The sequence below is a fragment of the Palaemon carinicauda genome, chromosome 1, assembly GCF_036898095.1.
Source record: "Palaemon carinicauda isolate YSFRI2023 chromosome 1, ASM3689809v2, whole genome shotgun sequence".
NCBI classification, from domain to species: Eukaryota; Metazoa; Arthropoda; class Malacostraca; order Decapoda; family Palaemonidae; genus Palaemon; species Palaemon carinicauda.
In genome coordinates, this window is record NC_090725.1 from 132,204,197 (window position 1) to 132,224,384 (window position 20,188).

Consider the following 20,188-nt stretch of genomic DNA (forward strand, 5'->3'; position numbering starts at 1 on the left):
CTGAAAACCAGCCAAGACAATTTTAGTGAGGGATAATTACCCCCATCCGCTAGTTAGCGGGAGGGGGTTGGGCGCTCACTCACACCTGTCTGTTGAGTAACCATTTTTACTTTTAGCTCTCTCCCGTTAAACAAACTGCCTTGACTTTATTACTTTTTCTTTTTCTTTTGTGTGTGTATGGTTATTATCCCGCTATGTGGACATCCAGGAATTGAGGGCCGCCGCTGCGGCACCTTCATGTCGTCCTTGGAGACGGACCCACATCCTTTATGCCCGGCTTGCCAGGGAACTCAGTGTTCGCGGGACAACACCTGTTCCGAGTGTAGGGAGTGGCCTGCCTCCCAGTGGGAGAGGTTTGTGCACAAGAAGAAGTCTAAACGCGAATCTTCGCTTTCGGGGTCTTCCTTGAAATCGAAGAAATCGTGGGCTTCTGGTTCCTCTACGCCCAAATCTCTGCCCGTAGCTAATCCTCGATCAGGCCCTTCCGGGGTACGGTCGAGCAACAGCGCAGGGCTTGTGACTCCAGGTCAACCCTGTGGGATAGACGAGGACGGCGGCTCCCCTAGTGAGTCTGCTCCTTCTCTTCCCCCAGGGAGCACCTGTTCTTTTCCAGACCTTGGGTCTGGTTCCGACGCCGAGGAGTTAGCTAACCCACCAGGGGCGGTGGCAGGGCTCTCTCCAAGGTGAGCTTCCCTTCGGGGGAACATATCTCTCGTTCGCGAGAGAAGGTTGCCTCTGTGCATCGGCGATCTCATTACGCTTTAGGTTCTCCTCCAGGGGCGGAAAGAGAACTTTGTTATAAGCGTAGTTCTCCTTCGGGCAAACTTTCCTCCCTTACGGAGGATTTATCTGTTGATCCTAATCAGTCTCCCCCTCGGGCGGAGTCTGTTGTACGTTCCTCTCCGGAGGTTCGTAGAGTGGAGGGGTGGGGAACCCCTCTTCACCCCGGGCGTTCTCCTCCTCGGGCTGTGAGGAGACGTCTTTTTGAACCTGCTGGTTCTCCTCACGTTGACCCTTCGGGGTCTCGTGACGATCACACTTTGGGCTGGCGTGATCGTGAGCCTTCGGGCTCTCGTCATGTTGATCCTGTGGGTTCTCATGACAGCAGGAGTCCTTCGGGTCTCCGTCGAGCTGAACCTTCGGGCTCTCGCGACTTGAAACCTTTGGGTTTATGTTACGCTGAACCCTCGGGTTCTCGTAATGACGGTAACGTTGAACCTCCGGGTTCTCATACCGTCAGTCACGCTGATCCTTCGGGATCTCGTGACAGAGGAACCTTGATTCCTCGTTACGCTGACCCTTCGGGGTCTCGTAACCTGAGTTACGCTGAACCCTTGGGCTCTCGTAATTCTAATCGCGCTAACACTTCAGTGTTTTGTGACAGAAAAACGCCGGTTTCTCGTTGCGTTGTTCCTTTGGGTTCGCGCAACACAGTTCACGCTGAACTTTCAGGTTCTCGTGACCAGAGTCATTCTTTTTATGACAGAGAGTTTTTAAACTCTCGTTGTGTTGATCGTTCGCGCTCACACAACACAAGCTATCGTGAACCTTCGGGTGAGCGTAGCAGTGAGTTTGCTCAACAACCTGAGAGCTCTCGCGCGCACGACCAAGTTGGGGCGCATGGGCAAATTGACGGGCACGACCAAGTTGGCGCGCACGGCCAAATTGGCGTGCACGACCGAATCGGCGGCACGACCGACTTGGCGCGCACGACCGACTTGGCGCGCACGAAGATCCTATTGCTCGCCATGCGCGCAAACAACACACTGCGCGCCATGCGCGCGGGCAACCTTATGCGCGCCAGGTGCGCGAACAACCTCATGTGCTCCAGGAGCGCGAAAAAGGTGCGCCCAATCGGGAAAGGCGTGCGCACGAGCTCCCTTCCGCCTACCAACAGTTCGGCGCAAGAGCGCACGAGCTCCCTTTCACCTACCAACAGTTTGGCGCAAGAGCGCACGACTATCTTGGCGGTCACAATCAGTCTCTCGAGCCCCTTGGGCCTCAACAGAGACAACGAGCCCAGACCCTATTCCTAAGGGTAGGCCTGTGCCTATCTTGCCTGTAGGGAAGCCTCCTTCAGACAAGAGGGTTAGGAAACTGGCCCAGGTTCCTAAACCCAGGGAGCAGTCCTTTCCTAAGGACCTTCCCCCTAGTTCCTCAGGAGCCCGTGGCCCCTCGTGGCTTAGCACCTTATTCAATGTTATGCGCCAAGCCATGAAGGGAGTCGTTCCCCGCTCCCAGTCCTTAGGTAATACACCTAGGATTCCCTTTTCGCCTCCTCTCTTCCCAGGGTCCTCTCCTCCCTCCGATCCTAGGAGGAGGTTGGAAGTTCTCGCACAGGCGGGCCCTTCAGGCAAGGGGAGATGATCATCCCCTCGCAAAAGACCTCTGGGGGAGATTAGGCATGAACGTCAGGGTAGCCCCTGCAGTTCAAGGCACCACAGGCCAGGCCTAAGGGGGAAAGGAAAAGGATTTGTCCTTCGCCCCCCAAGGAGGATAGGGTTACTCACTATGGAGACTCCTTCCCTTCTTTACCGGTCGAGATAGTGTCTAAGGAGGCACGACCTGCGACCAAACGGGATTCATCCCGTACGGCAATGGACTTACATTCCACCTGTAAGCCGATGGAGTCCTTTAGGCCCTTGGGGACAGAGGATCTCCGGCCTCGTAGGAGGGAGCCGAAGGATTTGTTCATCATCCCCAAATCCTTGGCCAGGCTTCCTTCCTCATTGCCTCCCAGGCAGCCTGAATCAAGCACCTCCCCGGTAGTCTCCCTATCCCCAGTCTATACAGTTGACGACTTCGACCCACGCTGGGCTCCTATGGATGAGAGCTTGGACGTGGAAGGGCAGAGCGATCTCGAGGACGACGCTCTGCCAGCAGCCGCTAGCCCTAAGCTTACAGAGGATGAGAGGAAGGAGTCGGAGCACGCCTTCTGGCAGGTCCTAGCCAGCATCCGTTCCATCAATAGACTTCCAGATCCATCGGCAGCCCCTCTAGATGGAAAAGAGCCGGTCCTTGACCAGTTCTATGGCACTCAGAAACCTCATAGGACCAGTGCAGCTTTGCCCTGGTCAAAGGGGTTGAAGAGTGCCAAACAGAAGGCTGTGTCCCAGGCAACTGGGTCCACCTCTTCTCTCCGCTCCAACTCGTCCTCCAAGCTCTTACCTCCTCCGTATGTGTTTCAGAGGAGGTACTACGAGATCCTCGGTCTTCCAATGCTGCTTCTCGACCACTCTATAGAGGCACTCTCGAAGGCCACCTCCTTCGAGAAACTTATGGGACTTCCTGTCTCCTTTTCAGCCTCTGAATTCCTAAACCAGGTAAAGGTGGCGAAGTACGCCGTGCAGGCTACTTCGTGGCTGGATTTCTGGTTAGGATCCTTAGGACAACTGATGCGATCTAAAGACCTGTCTCGGGAGTCCTCCAGGAAGTCTTTGGAGACTTTCCTATTGTCTGGCACTCGGGCCATCGAGTTCCTCTCCCATCAGGTAGTGAACCTTTGGGCCAACACTATCCTGAAGAGGAGAGATGCCGTCATAGGCAAGCTCTATAGACATCTCCCTCAGGCCAAAGTAGCGAGTCTGAGAAATGCTCCTTTCGAGGATGATTTGTTCCATCCCGAGGATGTCGAGCTGGTGGCAGAGAGGTGGAGGAAGTCCAGTCAGGACTCCCTCATCCAAAAGGTCTTAACAGCTAGACCTTACCCCTTTCAGCCACAGCGGAAAGCACAGCAAAACCCGCAGCCAAAAAGGGCTAGAGCGCCAAATCAGCAGGGGGTGCAAAGCAGGCCTTTCACAGCAAAAAGTCCTTCCGTGGAGAAAAGGGTAAGAAGGGATCTGGCCGAGGCCGGTCCCAATAAGACAGGCAATCCTCCCATTTGCCCACCTGTGGGGGGGATGCCTGCAAAGCCGCTGGCAGAGGTGGCTTCACCACAGGGCCGAACCCTGGACGGTTGAGGTGATTTGTTCAGGGTATCGTAACCCGTTTACGCTCTCTCTCCCTCCACTGACTCGAGTGCCGATTCCACTGAACTCCTGTGCGAAGGGATCTGCACAGGCGTTTGCCCTCAGGGCAGAAGTCCAGTCCATGTTGGAGAAGGACGCTCTCCAGGAGGTCCTCGACGGGTCCCCAGGCTTCTACAGTCGACTCTTTCTTGTGAAAAAGGCGTCTGGAGGCTGGAGACCAGTTATCGACCTCTCGGGCCTGAACAGGTTTGTCGGACAGACTCCTTTCAGGATGGAGACGGCCGACACAGTCAGACAAGCGATAAGACCCTAGGACTTCATGTGCACTCTAGATCTGAAGGACGCATACTTCCATATCCCAATTCACCCGTCTTCCAGGAAGTATCTGAGATTCATGTTCAATCGGAAGCATTACCAGTTCAGGGTACTGTGTTTCGGTCTTTCCACAGCACCCTAGGTATTCTGGCAGACTCGGAGGTGGCCCTTCTCCGCCACCGAGACGAGCTTCTAAGGTTTTGCCAGGATCTGAGGATTGTGGTAAACCTCGAGAAGTCTCAACTGCTCCCCTCTCAAGAACTGGTATACCTAGGCATGTGATTAGACACCCTAAGGCACAAAGCGTTTCCATCAGACGAAAGGATCCAGAGACTGAGGGAGATAGCACAGGTCTTCCTCAGTCGGGAAGAGCTCCCGGCGCAGTCTTGGCTTCGCCTTCTCGGTCACCTATCTTCCCTGACCCGACTGGTCCTCAACAGTCGCCTCAGGATGAGATCCCTCCAGTGGCGAGTAAAATCCCCGTGGAACCAGCACTCCGATTCCCGGGATCACCTAGTCCGCATAGGGCTAGAGGAACAGTCGGACCTCAGGTGGTGGCTGGCGGAGCCCAACCTCTGCAAAGGGGTCGATCTTCTTATCTCTCCCCTGGAATTGATGCCTTTTTCGGATGCATCAAAAGAAGGGTGGGGGCCTCGTGCTGCACCATTACATCTCCGGCCAATGGTCCGAATCAGAAAGGTACCAGCACATAAATCTCTTAGAGATGAGGGCAGCTTTTCTGGCCCTCAAAGAGTTCCACCAGGTCCTGGGGGGCACTCCGTGGTGCTGATGAGCGACAACACCACGGTAGTAGCTTATCTAAGCAAACAGGGCGGTACCTTTTCGCAGCAGCTGTGCCATCTTGCAGTAGAGATACTCAGATGGGCAGAAGACAACTCGGTGACTCTATCAGCTCGCTTCATTCCGGGCAAGCGGAATGTACCAGCAGACAAGCTGAGCAGAGCGACTCAGATAGTTGGCACCGAGTGGTCTTTGAATCCTCTGATAGCCAACAAAGTCCTGACTTTGTGGGGTTCCCCGACTGTGGATCTGTTCACAACGGCCCTGAATTTCAGGCTCCCGTTGTACTGCTCCCCAGTCCCGAATCCCCAATCTCTTTGGCAAGATGCTTTTCAACAATGGTGGATAACCCTAGATGCTTATGCGTTTCCCTCGTTCTGTCTGATGAGAAAAGTCCTCAACCAGGTACGAGGAAGCAACAACTTGCAAATGACCCTCATAGCTCCGCTATGGCATCACGCAGAATGGTTCCCGGACCTTCTGCATTTCCTCACGGAGATCCCGAGGGAGCTTCCTCCACAGCACGACCTCCTCAAACAACTACATACCAACATCTTCCACAGAGCCGTAGCCTCGCTTCGACTTCACGCCTGGAAACTATCGAGCACCTCCTCACACAGAGAGGCTTTTCGCAACCGGTTGCGAAAAGAATGGCTGGACACCTCAGGAGATCCACAGAGGCAGTCTACCAGGCGAAGTAGTCAGTTTTCTGTGGTTGGTGTCGTGGAAGGGGTATCTCTCCCCTTGATGCCTCTGTTCCAACTATAGCGGAGTTTCTTGTATACCTTCGGGAAGAAATGCTTCTCTCGGTCTCGGCAGTCAAAGGCTACCGCTCAGTCTTGAGTCTCGCCTTTAGACTGAAAGGAGTCGATATTTCCTCCTCGTTGGAACTTTCTTTGCTCATACGCAGTTACGAGCTTACTTGTCCCCAGGCAGAGCTAAGACCTCCCCCTTGGAACGTGGTTCGGGTCCTCAGGTCTCTGAAGGGCTTCCCCTATGAACCACTACGCCAGGCCTCGGATCGCCACCTCACGTGGAAGACGGTGTTCCTGCTCGCTCTGGCTTCGGCCAAGAGAGTCAGCGAACTTCATGGTCTATTTGGTGATGTCTCCCACTCTAGGAGATGGGGGGAAGTAATCCTCAACTACGTCCCTAAGTTTGTAGCTAAGACTCGAAATCCGGGTGTGCCAGACTCCAGGTTTGGCCCATTTCGGATAGAGAGTCTTCGTTCTGTAACCGAAGATCCAGACCAACTGTTACTATGTCCAGTGAGGAGTCTGAGGTGTTACTTAAAAAGAACAGCAAAAGCTCGCCCCTATGTACGAGCACTTTTTATCAGCACGGGGAAGGTCAAGAGGAGGGTCACGAGGAATACTATTTCCTCCTGGATAAGGAAAGTAATCGAATACGCTCTATATCCAGATCCTCCTCTTTCCAACCGACCCAGAGCTCATGACGTCAGAGGCATTGAAACGTCTCTGGCGTTCAAGAAGAATTTTTTTGTGGCACAGGTATTGCAAGCGGGCGTGTGGAAGCGTCAGACGACCTTCACAGCCCACTACCTGAAAGACGTAACCCACAGGAGCATGGAAACCTTCTCCATTGGTCCTGTGGTGGCCGCACAACAAGTGATCTAATGCCTCAGGCTCCTTGATGGAAAAGTAGCAGAGGGTTGAGGGCTGACATTACCCGGTTTAGTCTAGGGTGAATGAAGAGAATGTCTGGTTCACTTCTTTCTTTCTCCTTCTCCCCCCTTGGGGAAATAGCTCTGCAAGACCGAAGCATAGCTGACCTCACCCCTCTGCAGGTAAGAATCATTTCCCTTGTGCATCCTGGGTATGAATGAATACTTTGTTACGTCACCAATACCTCTTGAGGGAGGGTATTGGATATGTCTTAGAATTCTCAAGTTCCTACGTGAAGACAAGCCACGAGTCTCTCTCACACAAGCTTCTGCAGGTCGCTATCAGTGAGTTACCTTGTAACTACTTTGATTTTAGCGAGGGTAGGGTTCCCTCTATTATTGATCACAGATCGAAATACAGAGGACCCCAGGTCATGACCAAGGCCAGTTGGTAAGGACTTCCTCCCTCCTAAGAGTAAGTCACCCTAATAAAGAGCGAAGGTTTGTATCTGTGTTGGAACAAATAACAAATTCGGAAATAATTTGTATTTTTCCTAACATACAAACCTGGAGCTATTTATACAAATTGGCCCACCACCCTGTCCCCCTAGAAGTCCTGCCAGAAAGCAAAAGTGGTTACTCAACTGACAGGTGTGAGTGAGCGGGGTAGCTAGTCTACCCCAACCCCCTCCCGCTAACTAGCGGATGGGGTAATTATCCCTCACTAAAATTGTCTTGGCTGGTTTTCAGCGTTGCCGAAAGTAATACCCTAATAAATAGCTCCAGGTTTGTATGTTAGGAAAAATACAAATTATTTCCAAATTTGTTATATATGAAAGTAATTTGTATTTTTCCTAATGAAACAAACCTCAAGGTCTTCATACAGATTTGGCCTGCCATTACGTATCCCCCTGCAAGTCTTGCCTGCAATCAAATGGGGTGATATAGTACAGGTGTGTGTGTGTGTGTGTGTGTGTGTAAGCGGGGTAGCCAGTACTACCCCTACCCCCCATTAACTACCGGTGGGTAATTATTCCTTGCTAAGAGTTTTGTGGCTAGTTTCCTGCTTTGCCGAAAGTATACTTTCTATAAAGAGCTCAAGGTTTGTATCGTTAGGAAAAATACAAATTACTTTCAAATTTATCATTTTCAAATCAGTCTGTATTTTTCCTACCCATACAAACATGAGACGATTAAGTTACACCACCCACTTCAACTACCCTGCAAGTTTCAGGTCAAAAGTCAAAGTGAAGATGTCTCTACCATTCAGGGGTGGGGGTAGCTACCTACTACCCAGCAGGAAACTATGTTTACCTCATTGAAAAGTTTAATGGCCATTAAGCTACATTGAACTCATACTCCTATTAAAGGATTCAGGTTTGTATATTTAGGAAAAACACAGTGATTTAAAAATATGTGATATTTTATATACTTTAGTAAGTTATTGATATTTAAATCTATACTAATCTATTTCTTGACAGAAGACCCTAGTCAAATCAAAATGCATATCTTTACTAGGATGAGGATTCTTAATCTGGTTAAAAAACAGAACTCCTTATCCTATTCAATATGGAAATATGTTAAATACCAAGATCACACTACAAGGCACAGCTTCTCCACAGGAATATCAAAGTAAGTTCATCTCTATAAACTTGAATAAAGGAAAATAGTTTTGATATAAGCTAGAATAATTAGTCAAAACAAATTGGAAAATATTTTTGGGCTTCTCTTGAGGGATTTATACATGCAAAATATAATTAGTTCCTACTGAAATAAACCATTGTCTTTCAACAGGAATAAAATTTCAATGAAGTTTGAATAGCTGTTAAACTTTTACCAAATTGGTTGTAGTTACCCCTCACACCCAAAAGTTAGCAATGCTCCTCCCCTTTTGACTGGCTGCAGGCTGCACAGATGTACTTGCTGGCTGTTAGCTTTAGTTTTTCCTTTGTTAAATGAACTGTAGATGTGCAGACAGGTTATCGTGTTGTTGCTAAGTCTGTAAGGAGAGGAGTGCTACTGTACCTTTCTACTCCTGTAGTGTCTTTGCAACCCCTCCGGAGGCTCCAAAGGACATAACACCTGGTAGTGTTTTCTCTGCTGCTTTGAAGAGTCCCCTGTGGCCTCTTACCCTGTGGGAGTGTCATCATTGGCTTCCACAACCCTGTAAAAGACCAATTTAAAGTGACTCCTTCTTACCCTCATCTTCGTTAGAATCTTCAGATCCTTGCTGATGACAATACCGAGATCTTCCTCCTGTTCGACACTTTCTATTTCATTACCCAGGAGTGAGTAATCTGATTCTGGGATACTATATCCTATGTGCATGACTACATTTCCCAAAGTTGAAAGGCATTTGCCATTTTCTGGACCATTCTTCTAGCTTCATTAGATCCTCTCTTTTCTCTCAAGGGGTTAACTGCTGCACTGTAATTGTTGTTTAGCTATTGTAAGCGGCTCTTCTAGGAGAAGGACTCTCCAAAATCAAACCATTGTTCTGTAGTCTTGAGTAGTGCCATAGCCTCTGTACCATGGTCTTCCACTGTCTTGGGTTAGAGTTCTCTTGCTTGAGGGTACACTCGGGCATACTACTCTATCTTATTTCTCTTTTTCTTGTTTTGTTAAAGTTTTTATAGTTAATATAGGAAATATTTATTTTAATGTTACTGTTCTTAAAATGTTTTATTTTTCCTATTTTTTCTTTCTTCACTGGGCTATTTTACGTTAGAGCCCCTGGGCTTATAGTATCCTGCTTTTCCAACTAGGGTTGTAGCTTAGCAAGTAATAATAATAATAATAATGATAATAACAATAATAATGATAATAATGATAATAATAATAATACATCATACATCATACATATACCAAAGCACTTCCCCCAATTTTGGGGGGTAGCCGACATAAAACAAATGAAACAAAAAAGGGGACCTCTCCTCTCTATGTTCCTCCCAGCCGGACAAGGGACTCAACCGAGTTTGGCTGGTGCTGCTAGGGTGCCACAGCCCACCCTCCCCCATTATCCACCTCAGATGAAGCTTCATAACGCTGAATCCCCTACTGATGCTACCTCCGCGGTCATCCAAGGCACCGGAAGAAGCAGCAGGGCCTACCGGAACTGCGTCACAATAGAACGCCATTCATTCCTATTTCTAGCACGCTCTCTTGCCTCTCTCACATCTATCCTCCTATCACCCAGAGCTTCCTTCACTCCATCCATCCACCCAAACCTTGACCTTCCTCTTGTACTTCTCCCATCAACTCTTGCATTATCACCTTCTTTAGCAGACAGCCATATTCCATTCTCTCAACATGGCCAAACCACCTCAACACATGCATATCCACTCCAGCTGCCAACTAATTTCTTACACCCGTTCTCACCCTCACCACATCGTTCCTAACTCTATCTACTCGAGATACACCAGCCATACTCCTTAGACACTTCATCTCAAACACATTCAATTTCTGTCTCCGTCACTTTCATTGCCCACAACTCCGATCCATACATCACAGTTGGTACAATCACTTTCTCATACAGAAGTCTCTCTACATTCATGCCCAACCCTCTGTTTTTTACTACTCCCTTAACTGCCCCCAACACTTTGCATCCTTCATTCACTCTCTGACGTACATCTGCTTCCACTCCACCATTTTCTGCAACAACAGACCCCAGGTACTTAAACTGATCCACCTCCTCAAGTAACTCTCCATTCAACATGACATTCAACCTCGCACCACCTTCCCTTCTCGTACATCTCAAAACTTTACTCTTACCCACATTAACTCTCAACTTCCTTCTCTCACACACCCTTCCAAATTCTGTCACTAATCGGCCAAGCTTCTCTTCCGCGTCTGCAACCAGTACAGTATCATCCGCAAACAACAACTGATTTACTTCCCATTCATGGTCATTCTCGTCTACCAGTTTCAATCCTCGTCCAAGCACTCGAGCATTCACCTCTCTCACCACTCCATCAACAAACAAGTTATACAACCATGGCGACATCCCACATCCCTGTCTCAGCCCCTCTCTCACCGGAAACCAATCTCTCACTTCATTTCCTATCCTAACACATGCTTTACTACCTTTGTAGAAACTTTTCACTGCTTGCAACAACATTCCACCAATTCCATATAACCTCATCACATTCCACATTGCTTCCGTATCAACTCTATCATACGCTTTCTCCAGATCCATAAACGTAACATATACCTCCTTACCTATTGCTAAATATTTCTCGCATATCTGCCTAAATGTAATCTGATTCATACAACCCCTACCTCCTCTAAAACCACCCTGTACTTCTAAGATTGCTTTCTCTGTTTTATCCTTAATCCTATTAATCAGTACTCTATCATACATTTTTCCAACTACACTCAACAAACTAATACCCCTTGAATTACAGCACTCATGCACATCTCCCTTACCCTTATATAGTGGTACAATACACATACAAACCCAATCTACTGGTACCATTGACAACACAAAACACATATTAAACAATCTCACCAACCATTCAAGTACAGTCACACTCCCTTCCTTCAACATCTCAGCTCTCACACCATCCATACCAGATGCTTTTCCCACTCTCATTTCATCTAGTGCTCTCCTCACTTCCTCTCTTGTAATCTCTCTCTCATTCTCATCTCTCATCACCGGCACCTCAACACCTGGAACAGCATTTATATCTGCCTCCCTATTATCCTCAACATTCAGTAAACTTTCAAAATACTCCGCCCACCTTTTCCTTACCTCCTCTCCTTTTAACAACCTTCCATTTCCATCTTTCACTCTCTTTCACTGTCTCTTCAATTCTTGAACCAGCCTTCCTTATTCTCTTCACTTCTTTCCAAAAACTTCTTATTCTCTTCATATGAATGACCCAATCCCTGACCCCAACTCAGGTCAGCTGCCCTCTTTGCCTCACTTACCTTGCGCTTTACTTCCACATTTTTCTCTCTATATCTTTCATACTTCTCTACACTATTACTCTGCAGCCACTCTTCAAAAGCCCTCTTTTCTGTTTTTCAATAATAGGAATAATAATAATAATAATAATAATAATAAACGGATTTTGAGCGAAGCGAAAAATCTATTTTTGGGTGAGATAGCCATGTCGTCCTGATGGAAGGTTCCTTCAGTAGCTTCCTAAGGGTATATTTGACTACAGTGGATATTCCCAGAGAATTAAACTAAAGGTTATCACAGAATTCTAACTTCTGGTGCGAGTACCATAAAGGTTTCCCTCTAGGATATCGTATATCAACAGGGGACGATGTATTAACACGCCACATAGCTATCTGCACCCCATATAGAGTTAACGCTTCAATATAGAAAGGTGGCTGAGTAACTGAGGAGCCGTTCCAAAGTTACTCTCACACGTGGCTACTTTTGGTACTCGAGACGTAAACAAACGGGCGCCATTGTTAAATGACGTCACGTCCGTCTTATTCCGACGTTCAGTTCCTGCCAATCTCCGCGATACAGTATGTCAGGGAGGGGCCTGGAAGGCTGAACTGGAACAGACGGGTGGGTCCATCAGGACGACATGGCTATCTCACACAAAAATAGATTTTTCGCTTCGCTCAAAATCCGTTTTTTGGGCTCAAGCCATGTCGTCCTGATGGAAGTGTACCAGAGAATTAATGTATCGTGGATTTTTCCCCAATCCAAGTGCCTAGGTCTTCGAACAATATTCCTATGGTCTGGCGACCGTGGAGACTGTGACATTCTTAGTAGATATCCTTACCAGAGTTTCTATGATGTTCTGGCTTCCTGCCCCCCTGGCAGGGGAGTCCTGGTGGACAAGAGGGATATCTCAAAGTGATCGGTTAAAGAACTACTCACCTGGTTGGAGAGATCATGCCGGTCTCCGAGACAGATCGAAGGTTCATATTCGTGTAGGAACATTATTATGTCATTAGGTGAGTATACAATATAAGATACTTATATCATTCTCATTATCATTAGAGGAAAGGGGGTAAATGAAACTATAACAGTCATATATTTCTTAATAAAGAATAGGAGCGAAAGGAGACGCACATGGTAAATAAAAACAGTGAACCCCCGCTACTTCGCGGTTTGACCATCGCGGATTCACCACTTCGCGGATTTTTTTCATCTATCTATCTATATACCACGGCACTTCCCCCAATTTTGGGGGGCAGCCGACACCAACAATGAAACAAAACAAAAAGGGGACCTCTACTCTCTACGTTCCCCCAGCCTAACCAGGGACCCAACCGAGTTCAGCTGGTACTGCTAGGGTGCCACAGCCCAACCTCCCACATTTCCACCACAGATGAAGCTTCATAATGCTGACTCCCCTACTGCTGCTACCTCCGCGGTCATCTAAGGCCTCGGAGGAAGCAGCAGGGCCTACTGGAACTGCGTCACAATCGCTCGCCATTCATTCCTATTTCTAGCACGCTCTCTTGCCTCTCTCACATCTATCTTCCTATCACCAGGAGCTTTCTTCACACCATCCATCCACCCAAACCTTGGCCTTCCTCTTGTACTTCTCCCATCAACTCTTGCATTCATCACCTTCTTTAGCAGACAACCATTTTCCATTCTCTCAACATGGCCAAACCACCTCAACACATTCATATCCACTCTAGCCGCTAACTCATTTCTTACACCCGTTCTCTCCCTCACCACTTCGTTCCTAACCCTATCTACTCGAGATACACCAGCCATACTCCTCAGACACTTCATCTCAAACACATTCAATTTCTGTCTCTCCATCACTTTCATTCCCCACGACTCCGATCCACACATCACAGTTGGTACAATCACTTTCTCATATAGAACTCTCTTTACATTCATGCCCAACCCTCTATTTTTTACTACTCCCTTAACTGCCCCCAACACTTTGCAACCTTCATTCACTCTCTGACGTACATCTGCTTCCACTCCACCATTTGCTGCAACAATAGACCCCAAGTACTTAAACTGATCCACCTCCTCAAGTAACTCTCCATTCAACATGACATTCAACCTTGCACCACCTTCCCTTCTCGTACATCTCATAACCTTACTCTTACCCACATTAACTCTCAACTTCCTTATCTCACACACCCTTCCAAATTCTGTCACTAGTCGGTCAAGCTTCTCTTCTGTGTCTGCTACCAATACAGTATCATCCGCAAACAACAACTGATTTACCTCCCATTCATGGTCATTCTCGCCTACCAGTTTTAATCCTCGTCCAAGCACTCGAGCATTCACCTCTCTCACCACTCCATCAACATACAAGTTAAACAACCACGGCGACATCACACATCCCTGTCTCAGCCCCACTCTCACCGGAAACCAATCACTCACTTCATTTCCTATTCTAACACATGCTTTACTACCTTTGTATAAACTTTTCACTGCTTGCAACAACCTTCCACCAACTCCATATAACCTCATCACATCCCACATTGCTTCCCTATCAACTCTATCATATGCCTTCTCCAGATCCATAAACGCAACATACACCTCCTTACCTTTTGCTAAATATTTCTCGCATATCTGCCTAACTGTAAAAATCTGATTCATACAACCCCTACCTCTTCTAAAACCACCCTGTACTTCCAAGATTGCATTCTCTGTTTTATCCTTAATCCTATTAATCAGTACTCTACCATACACTTTTCCAACTACACTCAACAAACTAATACCTCTTGAACTACAACACTCATGCACATCTCCCTTACCCTTATATAGTGGTACAATACATGCACAAACCCAATCTACTGGTACCATTGACAACACAAAACACATATTAAACAATCTCACCAACCATTCAAGTACAGTCACACCCCCTTCCTTCAACATCTCAGCTTTCACACCGTCCATACCAGATGCTTTTCCTACTCTCGTTTCATCTAGTGCTCTCCTCACTTCCTCTATTGTTATCTCTCTCTCATTCTCACCTCCCATCACTGGCACCTCAACACCTGGAACAGCAATTATATCTGCCTCCCTATTATCCTCAACATTCAGCAAACTTTCAAAATATTCCGCCCACCTTTTCCTTGCCTCCTCTCCTTTTAACAACCTTCCATTTCCATCTTTCACTGTCTCTTCAATTCTTGCGCCAGCCTTCCTTACTCTCTTCACTTCTTTCCAAAACTTCTTCTTATTCTCTTCATATGACTGACCCAATCCCTGACCCCACCTCAGGTCAGCTGCCCTCTTTGCCTCACGTACCTTCCGCTTTACTTCCACCTTTTTCTCTCTATATTTTTCATACTTCTCTATACTATTACTCTGCAGCCATTCTTCAAAAGCCCTCTTTTTCTCTTCCACTTTCACCTTCACTCCTTCATTCCACCATTCACTGCCCTTCCTCATGCTGCCTCCAACAACCTTCTTGCCACATACATCACTTGCAATCCCAACAAAATTTTCTTTTACTAACTTCCATTCCTCCTCTAAATTACCAGTTTCTTTTACTCTCACCTCATCATATGCCATTTTCAACCTTTCCTGATATTTACTTTTTACCCCCGGTTTTATTAGCTCTTCATAACGCATGTATATACATATATCGCGGATTTTACGGAAATTTCGAAAATACCGCGATGTGACTGATGGTACGAGATTGGAAAAAGTAAGGAAAATTGAATCATGATTGATTTTCAATATAAATGAAACTTTGAGGAGCAACAAAGATATCATTTGTTAGAGAGATAGAGAGAGGTAAGGAATGGGAGGTAGTGAAACGTAGCCCACAGAGTGAGAGAGGTAGAGAGAGAGAGAGGTAGAGGTAGAGAGAGAGAGAGGAGAGAGAGAGAGAGAGAGAGAGAGAGAGAGAGAGAGAGAGAGGTAGAGAGAGAGAGAGAGAGAGTGTGTGTGTGTGTGTGTGTGTGTTGATTTAAATGTAATAAACAAAAAAATTTGATAGGTTATAACACATTGGTGCTTATGTAATATCAACTGTATACTGTAGACAGTTTGAATAAGTTAAGAAATGGTATAAACGATACTTTGTTAGTGTATTCGTACACTCTCAGGAGCGGCAGCTAGACGTCAGCTGATCTAATCACAGCCAAAAGTAAAACAAAAAGAAGTCAACAATACTCTCGATTTTTAAAACACACCCGAAATTTAAAAACAAAAGTACACGCTTTCTTAATGTGTAATTAACCCGAGTAGCAATTTTCTAGAATAAAATGATGTTTCCCAAAAAATAGTGGTTTGCTGATGAAATCGGATGCCGTATTTTTAGCAACGATTGAATTGGATGTAAACTCGGCATAATTTTTTCATTTCGTATTTAATTGACACTAAGAAAACTAATTTTAGTTTCTTCATCTATATGTAAGTATTGTATAACACGAGAGAGAGAGAGAGAGAGAGAGAGAGAGAGAGAGAGAGAGAATCAGCTGTTGTAATTGAATGCCGTGTTTTTGTTTCGTGAGAATTTCATCGCCACGACTATAACAACAACATACTGTACTGAACTTTACAGTATTATATAGACTACTGTAATATGATAAAGTAAAATATTTGTAATAACCTATTTTATATGAAATGGGGCTATTTTTTTTGTTTAAAATTTACATTTACGTATGTAAAACAACTCTCTCTCTCTCTCTCTCTCTCTCTCTCTCTCTCTCTCTCTCTCTCGTAAATTGTTTTCCTGCTTTGCTACGTATGTATGATTTTATATAGATACGGTAAATAATATTTGTAATAACATATTTTCTAAAAGCTTTTACTGTAATATCATTATTTATCACTTTCATCATGCGCGTTAAATGCCTTCGTTTGTTTACTGAGCGTAATTTATGACGCCGTTGTTTCAGGCGGCGTCATAAAGAAAAATATTTAATTTGGAAGTCCAAAGAAAAATTAAGTAAAACATTGGTAATAACAAAATCAACATACTGTACTGAATAATCAATATAATCGATGCAAAAACTAACCTATACACAGATGTGTATATGCGTTTTTTTCTTCATTATGATCAGAGAAACGTAAACAAAACATTGGTTGCCATTTTTTATCGTGCTTTTTGGCGTGTTTAGGAAACGCATGATATAAAATCGCCTTTAATATTTGTGCCTGTTTTAGTTTAGGGTACTGTAGTACATTCATTAAGTGTTCTGTACATTAAAGGGTAGTTTGTTAACAGTACTACGTACAAGGGAAGGTTTTAAAAGTCTGAATATACATGTTAAATAAATAGGTAAATATGGTGTCACTACTTCGCGGATTTTCACCTATCGCGGTCGGGTCTGGAACCTATCTACCGCGATAAACGAGGGTTCACTGTAGACATTTTATTTCTAAGTTTGCAAGTAATTATAGAATTAATTACAATAATTATTATAGAATTTATTTACAATAATAATAAATAATGCACATAGAATTACTGAAGAGATGGTGATCTTGAGTCTGAAAAGGAAAAAAAAATTTTTCCTTAAACACAAGTTCCCGGGGGAACGCCAGTTTTTTAGAGTTCAATTAACACTCCATGCTCGAGAGCATGTGGCACACGTGCAAAAATTCTATGACATTTCACCTTGATGAAGAACAGTCTATTAGAAACACCAAGTGTCCATTGAATCACTATGTATCACGATAGGGTCAACACAGGCACCCGTAGAGTTAGAGTCCCGAAATAACTCGCTGTTCAATGCAGATTTAAGCAGCAGGTTTCATTACACTACCTGCGGCTACCACAAATCGTTTCACTTCGTACACCTGTTTCGCATAGTGCTTGAAGAACACGCGCGATGATTTCCAGCCTGTAAAACTCCTGAGGCTTACGAAATCCATTCCTTGAAAGAAATTCAGGGAAGAGGCGACTTTCCTAGGATCATGACCTGTGGGTGTACTGTCAGGATCCGCTCTGTGAATGAAGTAGGTGATTTTTGCTCGTAGTTGTTTCAGTGACAGGTCACTACCCGAGGTTTCTCCTTTGAAGAGTTGTCCTCCACCGAAGTCTGAAGTTCTTCGAAGATAGACCTTAAGACTCTCCACTGGGCATAGAGAGACATCTTCCTTCAGGGGGCAGATTCTCCAAGGGCCCCATCTCTTGGTGGGTAGTTCATTCTTTGCGAGAAACATTGGGTTGGGGAAGAGGGTAAGTTGCCCCGTGTCGGCGAACTGTATTTGGGCCTCTTCTCTTGATAATGCCACTATTTCACTGACTCGGGCTCCCGAGGCGAGAGCAAAAAGGAAAATAACTTTTTGAGTCAGGTCTTTCAGAGGGCAAGAATCGTTGTCCAGACTAGAGGCAAAAAGGAGCACTTTATCCAGGGACCAGGAGATAGGTTTTGGTGGAGGTGCTGGACGTAGTCTAGCGCCTGCCTTTGGTAGTTTATTGAAGATTTTGCTAGACAAAGCAATCTGGAAGGCGTATAGGAGTGGTCTAGTCAAGGCCGATTTACAAGTGGAAATCGTATTGGCCGCTAAGTCTTGTCCATGAAGGTGAATGAAGAAGGACATGCAAAAATCAATGGTGATTTCCGTAGGATTTTTTGCCTTGACGAAGGAAACCCATTTTCTCCAGGAAGATTCGTATTGCCTTCTGGTAGACTCTGTTTTTTACTCCTCGAGGAAGTCTAAACTATTCTTCGAGATCCCAAATCTTTTCTTCACGGCTAGGGATAGAAAATCATGAGATGAAGGTCCTTGACTTTCAGTGATGAAGCTAAGACAGTCGACTTCTGTACCTGTTGGGAGAGAACTGGGCCCGGCAGGGGGATCAGCTTGGGCTGCAGCTCCAGGACCAGGGGATACCAATTTCTCCGGGGCCACTTGGGAGCCACTAGGGCTGCTGTCCCTTTGAAGGTTCTCAATTTGGAGAGGACTTTCAGCAGAATGTTGGGTGGAGGGAACAGGTAGATCTTGGACCATCTGTTCCAGTCCAGGGACATGGCGTCCACTGCTTCTGCATTGGGGTCCTCGTAAGGGGCCACATATCGAGGAAGTTGATTGTTGTCGCTCGTTGCGAAGAGGTCGCTCTGAAGTTCCGGGACTTGGCGAGAGGTGAAGGAGAATGATCTTGCGTCTAGAGACCATTCCGACTCTATGGGGTTTGTCCTTGATGAGCGTCCGCTGTCACGTTGCAGAATCCTTGTAGGTGAACTGCAGACAAGTGCCATTTCTTCCTGTCCGCCAGACGGAAGATGGGTAGAAGCACCTGATTTATCTGGGGCGATCTCAAGCTCTGGCGATTAAGACATCTGACTACCACCGAGCTGTCCAGAGTCAGACGGATGTGGATCGAGGGAGGCGGGGAAAGTTTCTTCAGGGTGAGAAGAACCGCCATGGCCTCCAAGATGTTGATGTGAAACGTCTTGAAGAGGGGAGACCATGTTCCTTGAACCTGCTGTTGTTGGGAGTGACCTCCCCAACCCTCCAGAGAGGCGGCTGTGTGGATGTTGATCGATGGAGGCGGGTGTTGAAGAGGGATGGACCTTTTCAGGGCCTTTGCTTCCAACCACGGCTTTAGAAGTGAGCGAAGTCTGTTTGGAAGCCGTCTCTTGAGGTCTCTTCGAGTGATGGATGTGAAACGTCTCCAGACTCCCACGGCATCCTTTAGCTGTGCGCGTAGCACTGGGTTTGTCACTGAGGCGAACTGTAGGGAGCCGAGAACTTGTTCCTGTTGGCGTCTTGAGATCCGTTTGGATTTTAGAAGCCTCCTGACAGACCCTGCTATTTCCTTCCTTTTCTTCAGTGGGATGGAAAGGCGGTGTGACTGAAGGTCCCAATGGATTCCTAACCATTCAAACTTCTGAGCTGGAGTGAGGTGAGATTTCTCGGTGTTTATCTTGAAACCCAGATGTTCTAGAAACTGGGTGACTTTGTTGCAGGCTCGCAGGCAATCTTCGGGCGATGTCGACCAGACTAGCCAGTCGTCTAGGTAGGCCATCACTTGGACGTCCTGAAGACGTAGCTGTTGGACGATTGCGTCTGCCAGCTTGGTGAAGATTCTTGGAGCCATGTTAAGCCCGAAGGGCATGGCCCTGAATGCGTAACTTTTCCTTTGGAGTCGAAATCCTAGGTAGGAGGAAGCGTAGTGGTTCATTGGAACGTGCCAGTAGGCATCCGCCAGGTCTATGGAGACCGTGTAGGCCTTGTGAGGCAGTAGGGCCCTTATTTGTTGAAGAGTCAGCATCTTGAATTTGTTGTTCGGAATGAACTTGTTGAGAGGGGACAAGTCGAGAATGACTCTGAGTTTGTCTGAGTCTTTCTTGGGAACACAAAAGAGTCTTCCTTGGAACCTGGTTGACTTTACCCTATTGATCACCTTCTTGTTCAAGAGTTCTAGGACATATTCTTCCAAGAGGGGGGTCGACGGTTGTAAGAATTGCTGGAAGGATGGGGGTGGTTGAGTCCAGCTCCAGCCCAGTCCGTTCTTGATGATGCTGTGTGTCCAAGGATTGAAGGTCCAACGATCCTGGAATTGGCGGAGTCTTCCTCCCACCGGAAGCACTTCATTGCTTCTGGTGTCCCGAGGGTTTGCCACCTCGGCCG

General features: G+C 46.5%; 1 protein-coding gene across 3 annotated transcripts in view; it reads left to right on the plus strand.

The window, feature by feature from the left end:
* The window catches only part of mRRF2 (mitochondrial ribosome recycling factor 2), a 464,036-nt gene that overhangs the window by 86,528 nt on the left and 357,320 nt on the right, over window positions 1-20,188 (plus strand). For all 3 annotated transcript variants that reach the window (XM_068384901.1, XM_068384905.1, XM_068384907.1), the window contains exon 2: window positions 8,190-8,340. In XM_068384901.1, the coding sequence (XP_068241002.1) occupies window positions 8,210-8,340 (131 nt within the window). In that variant the 5' untranslated portion in view covers window positions 8,190-8,209. The remainder of the gene's footprint in view (window positions 1-8,189; window positions 8,341-20,188) is intronic.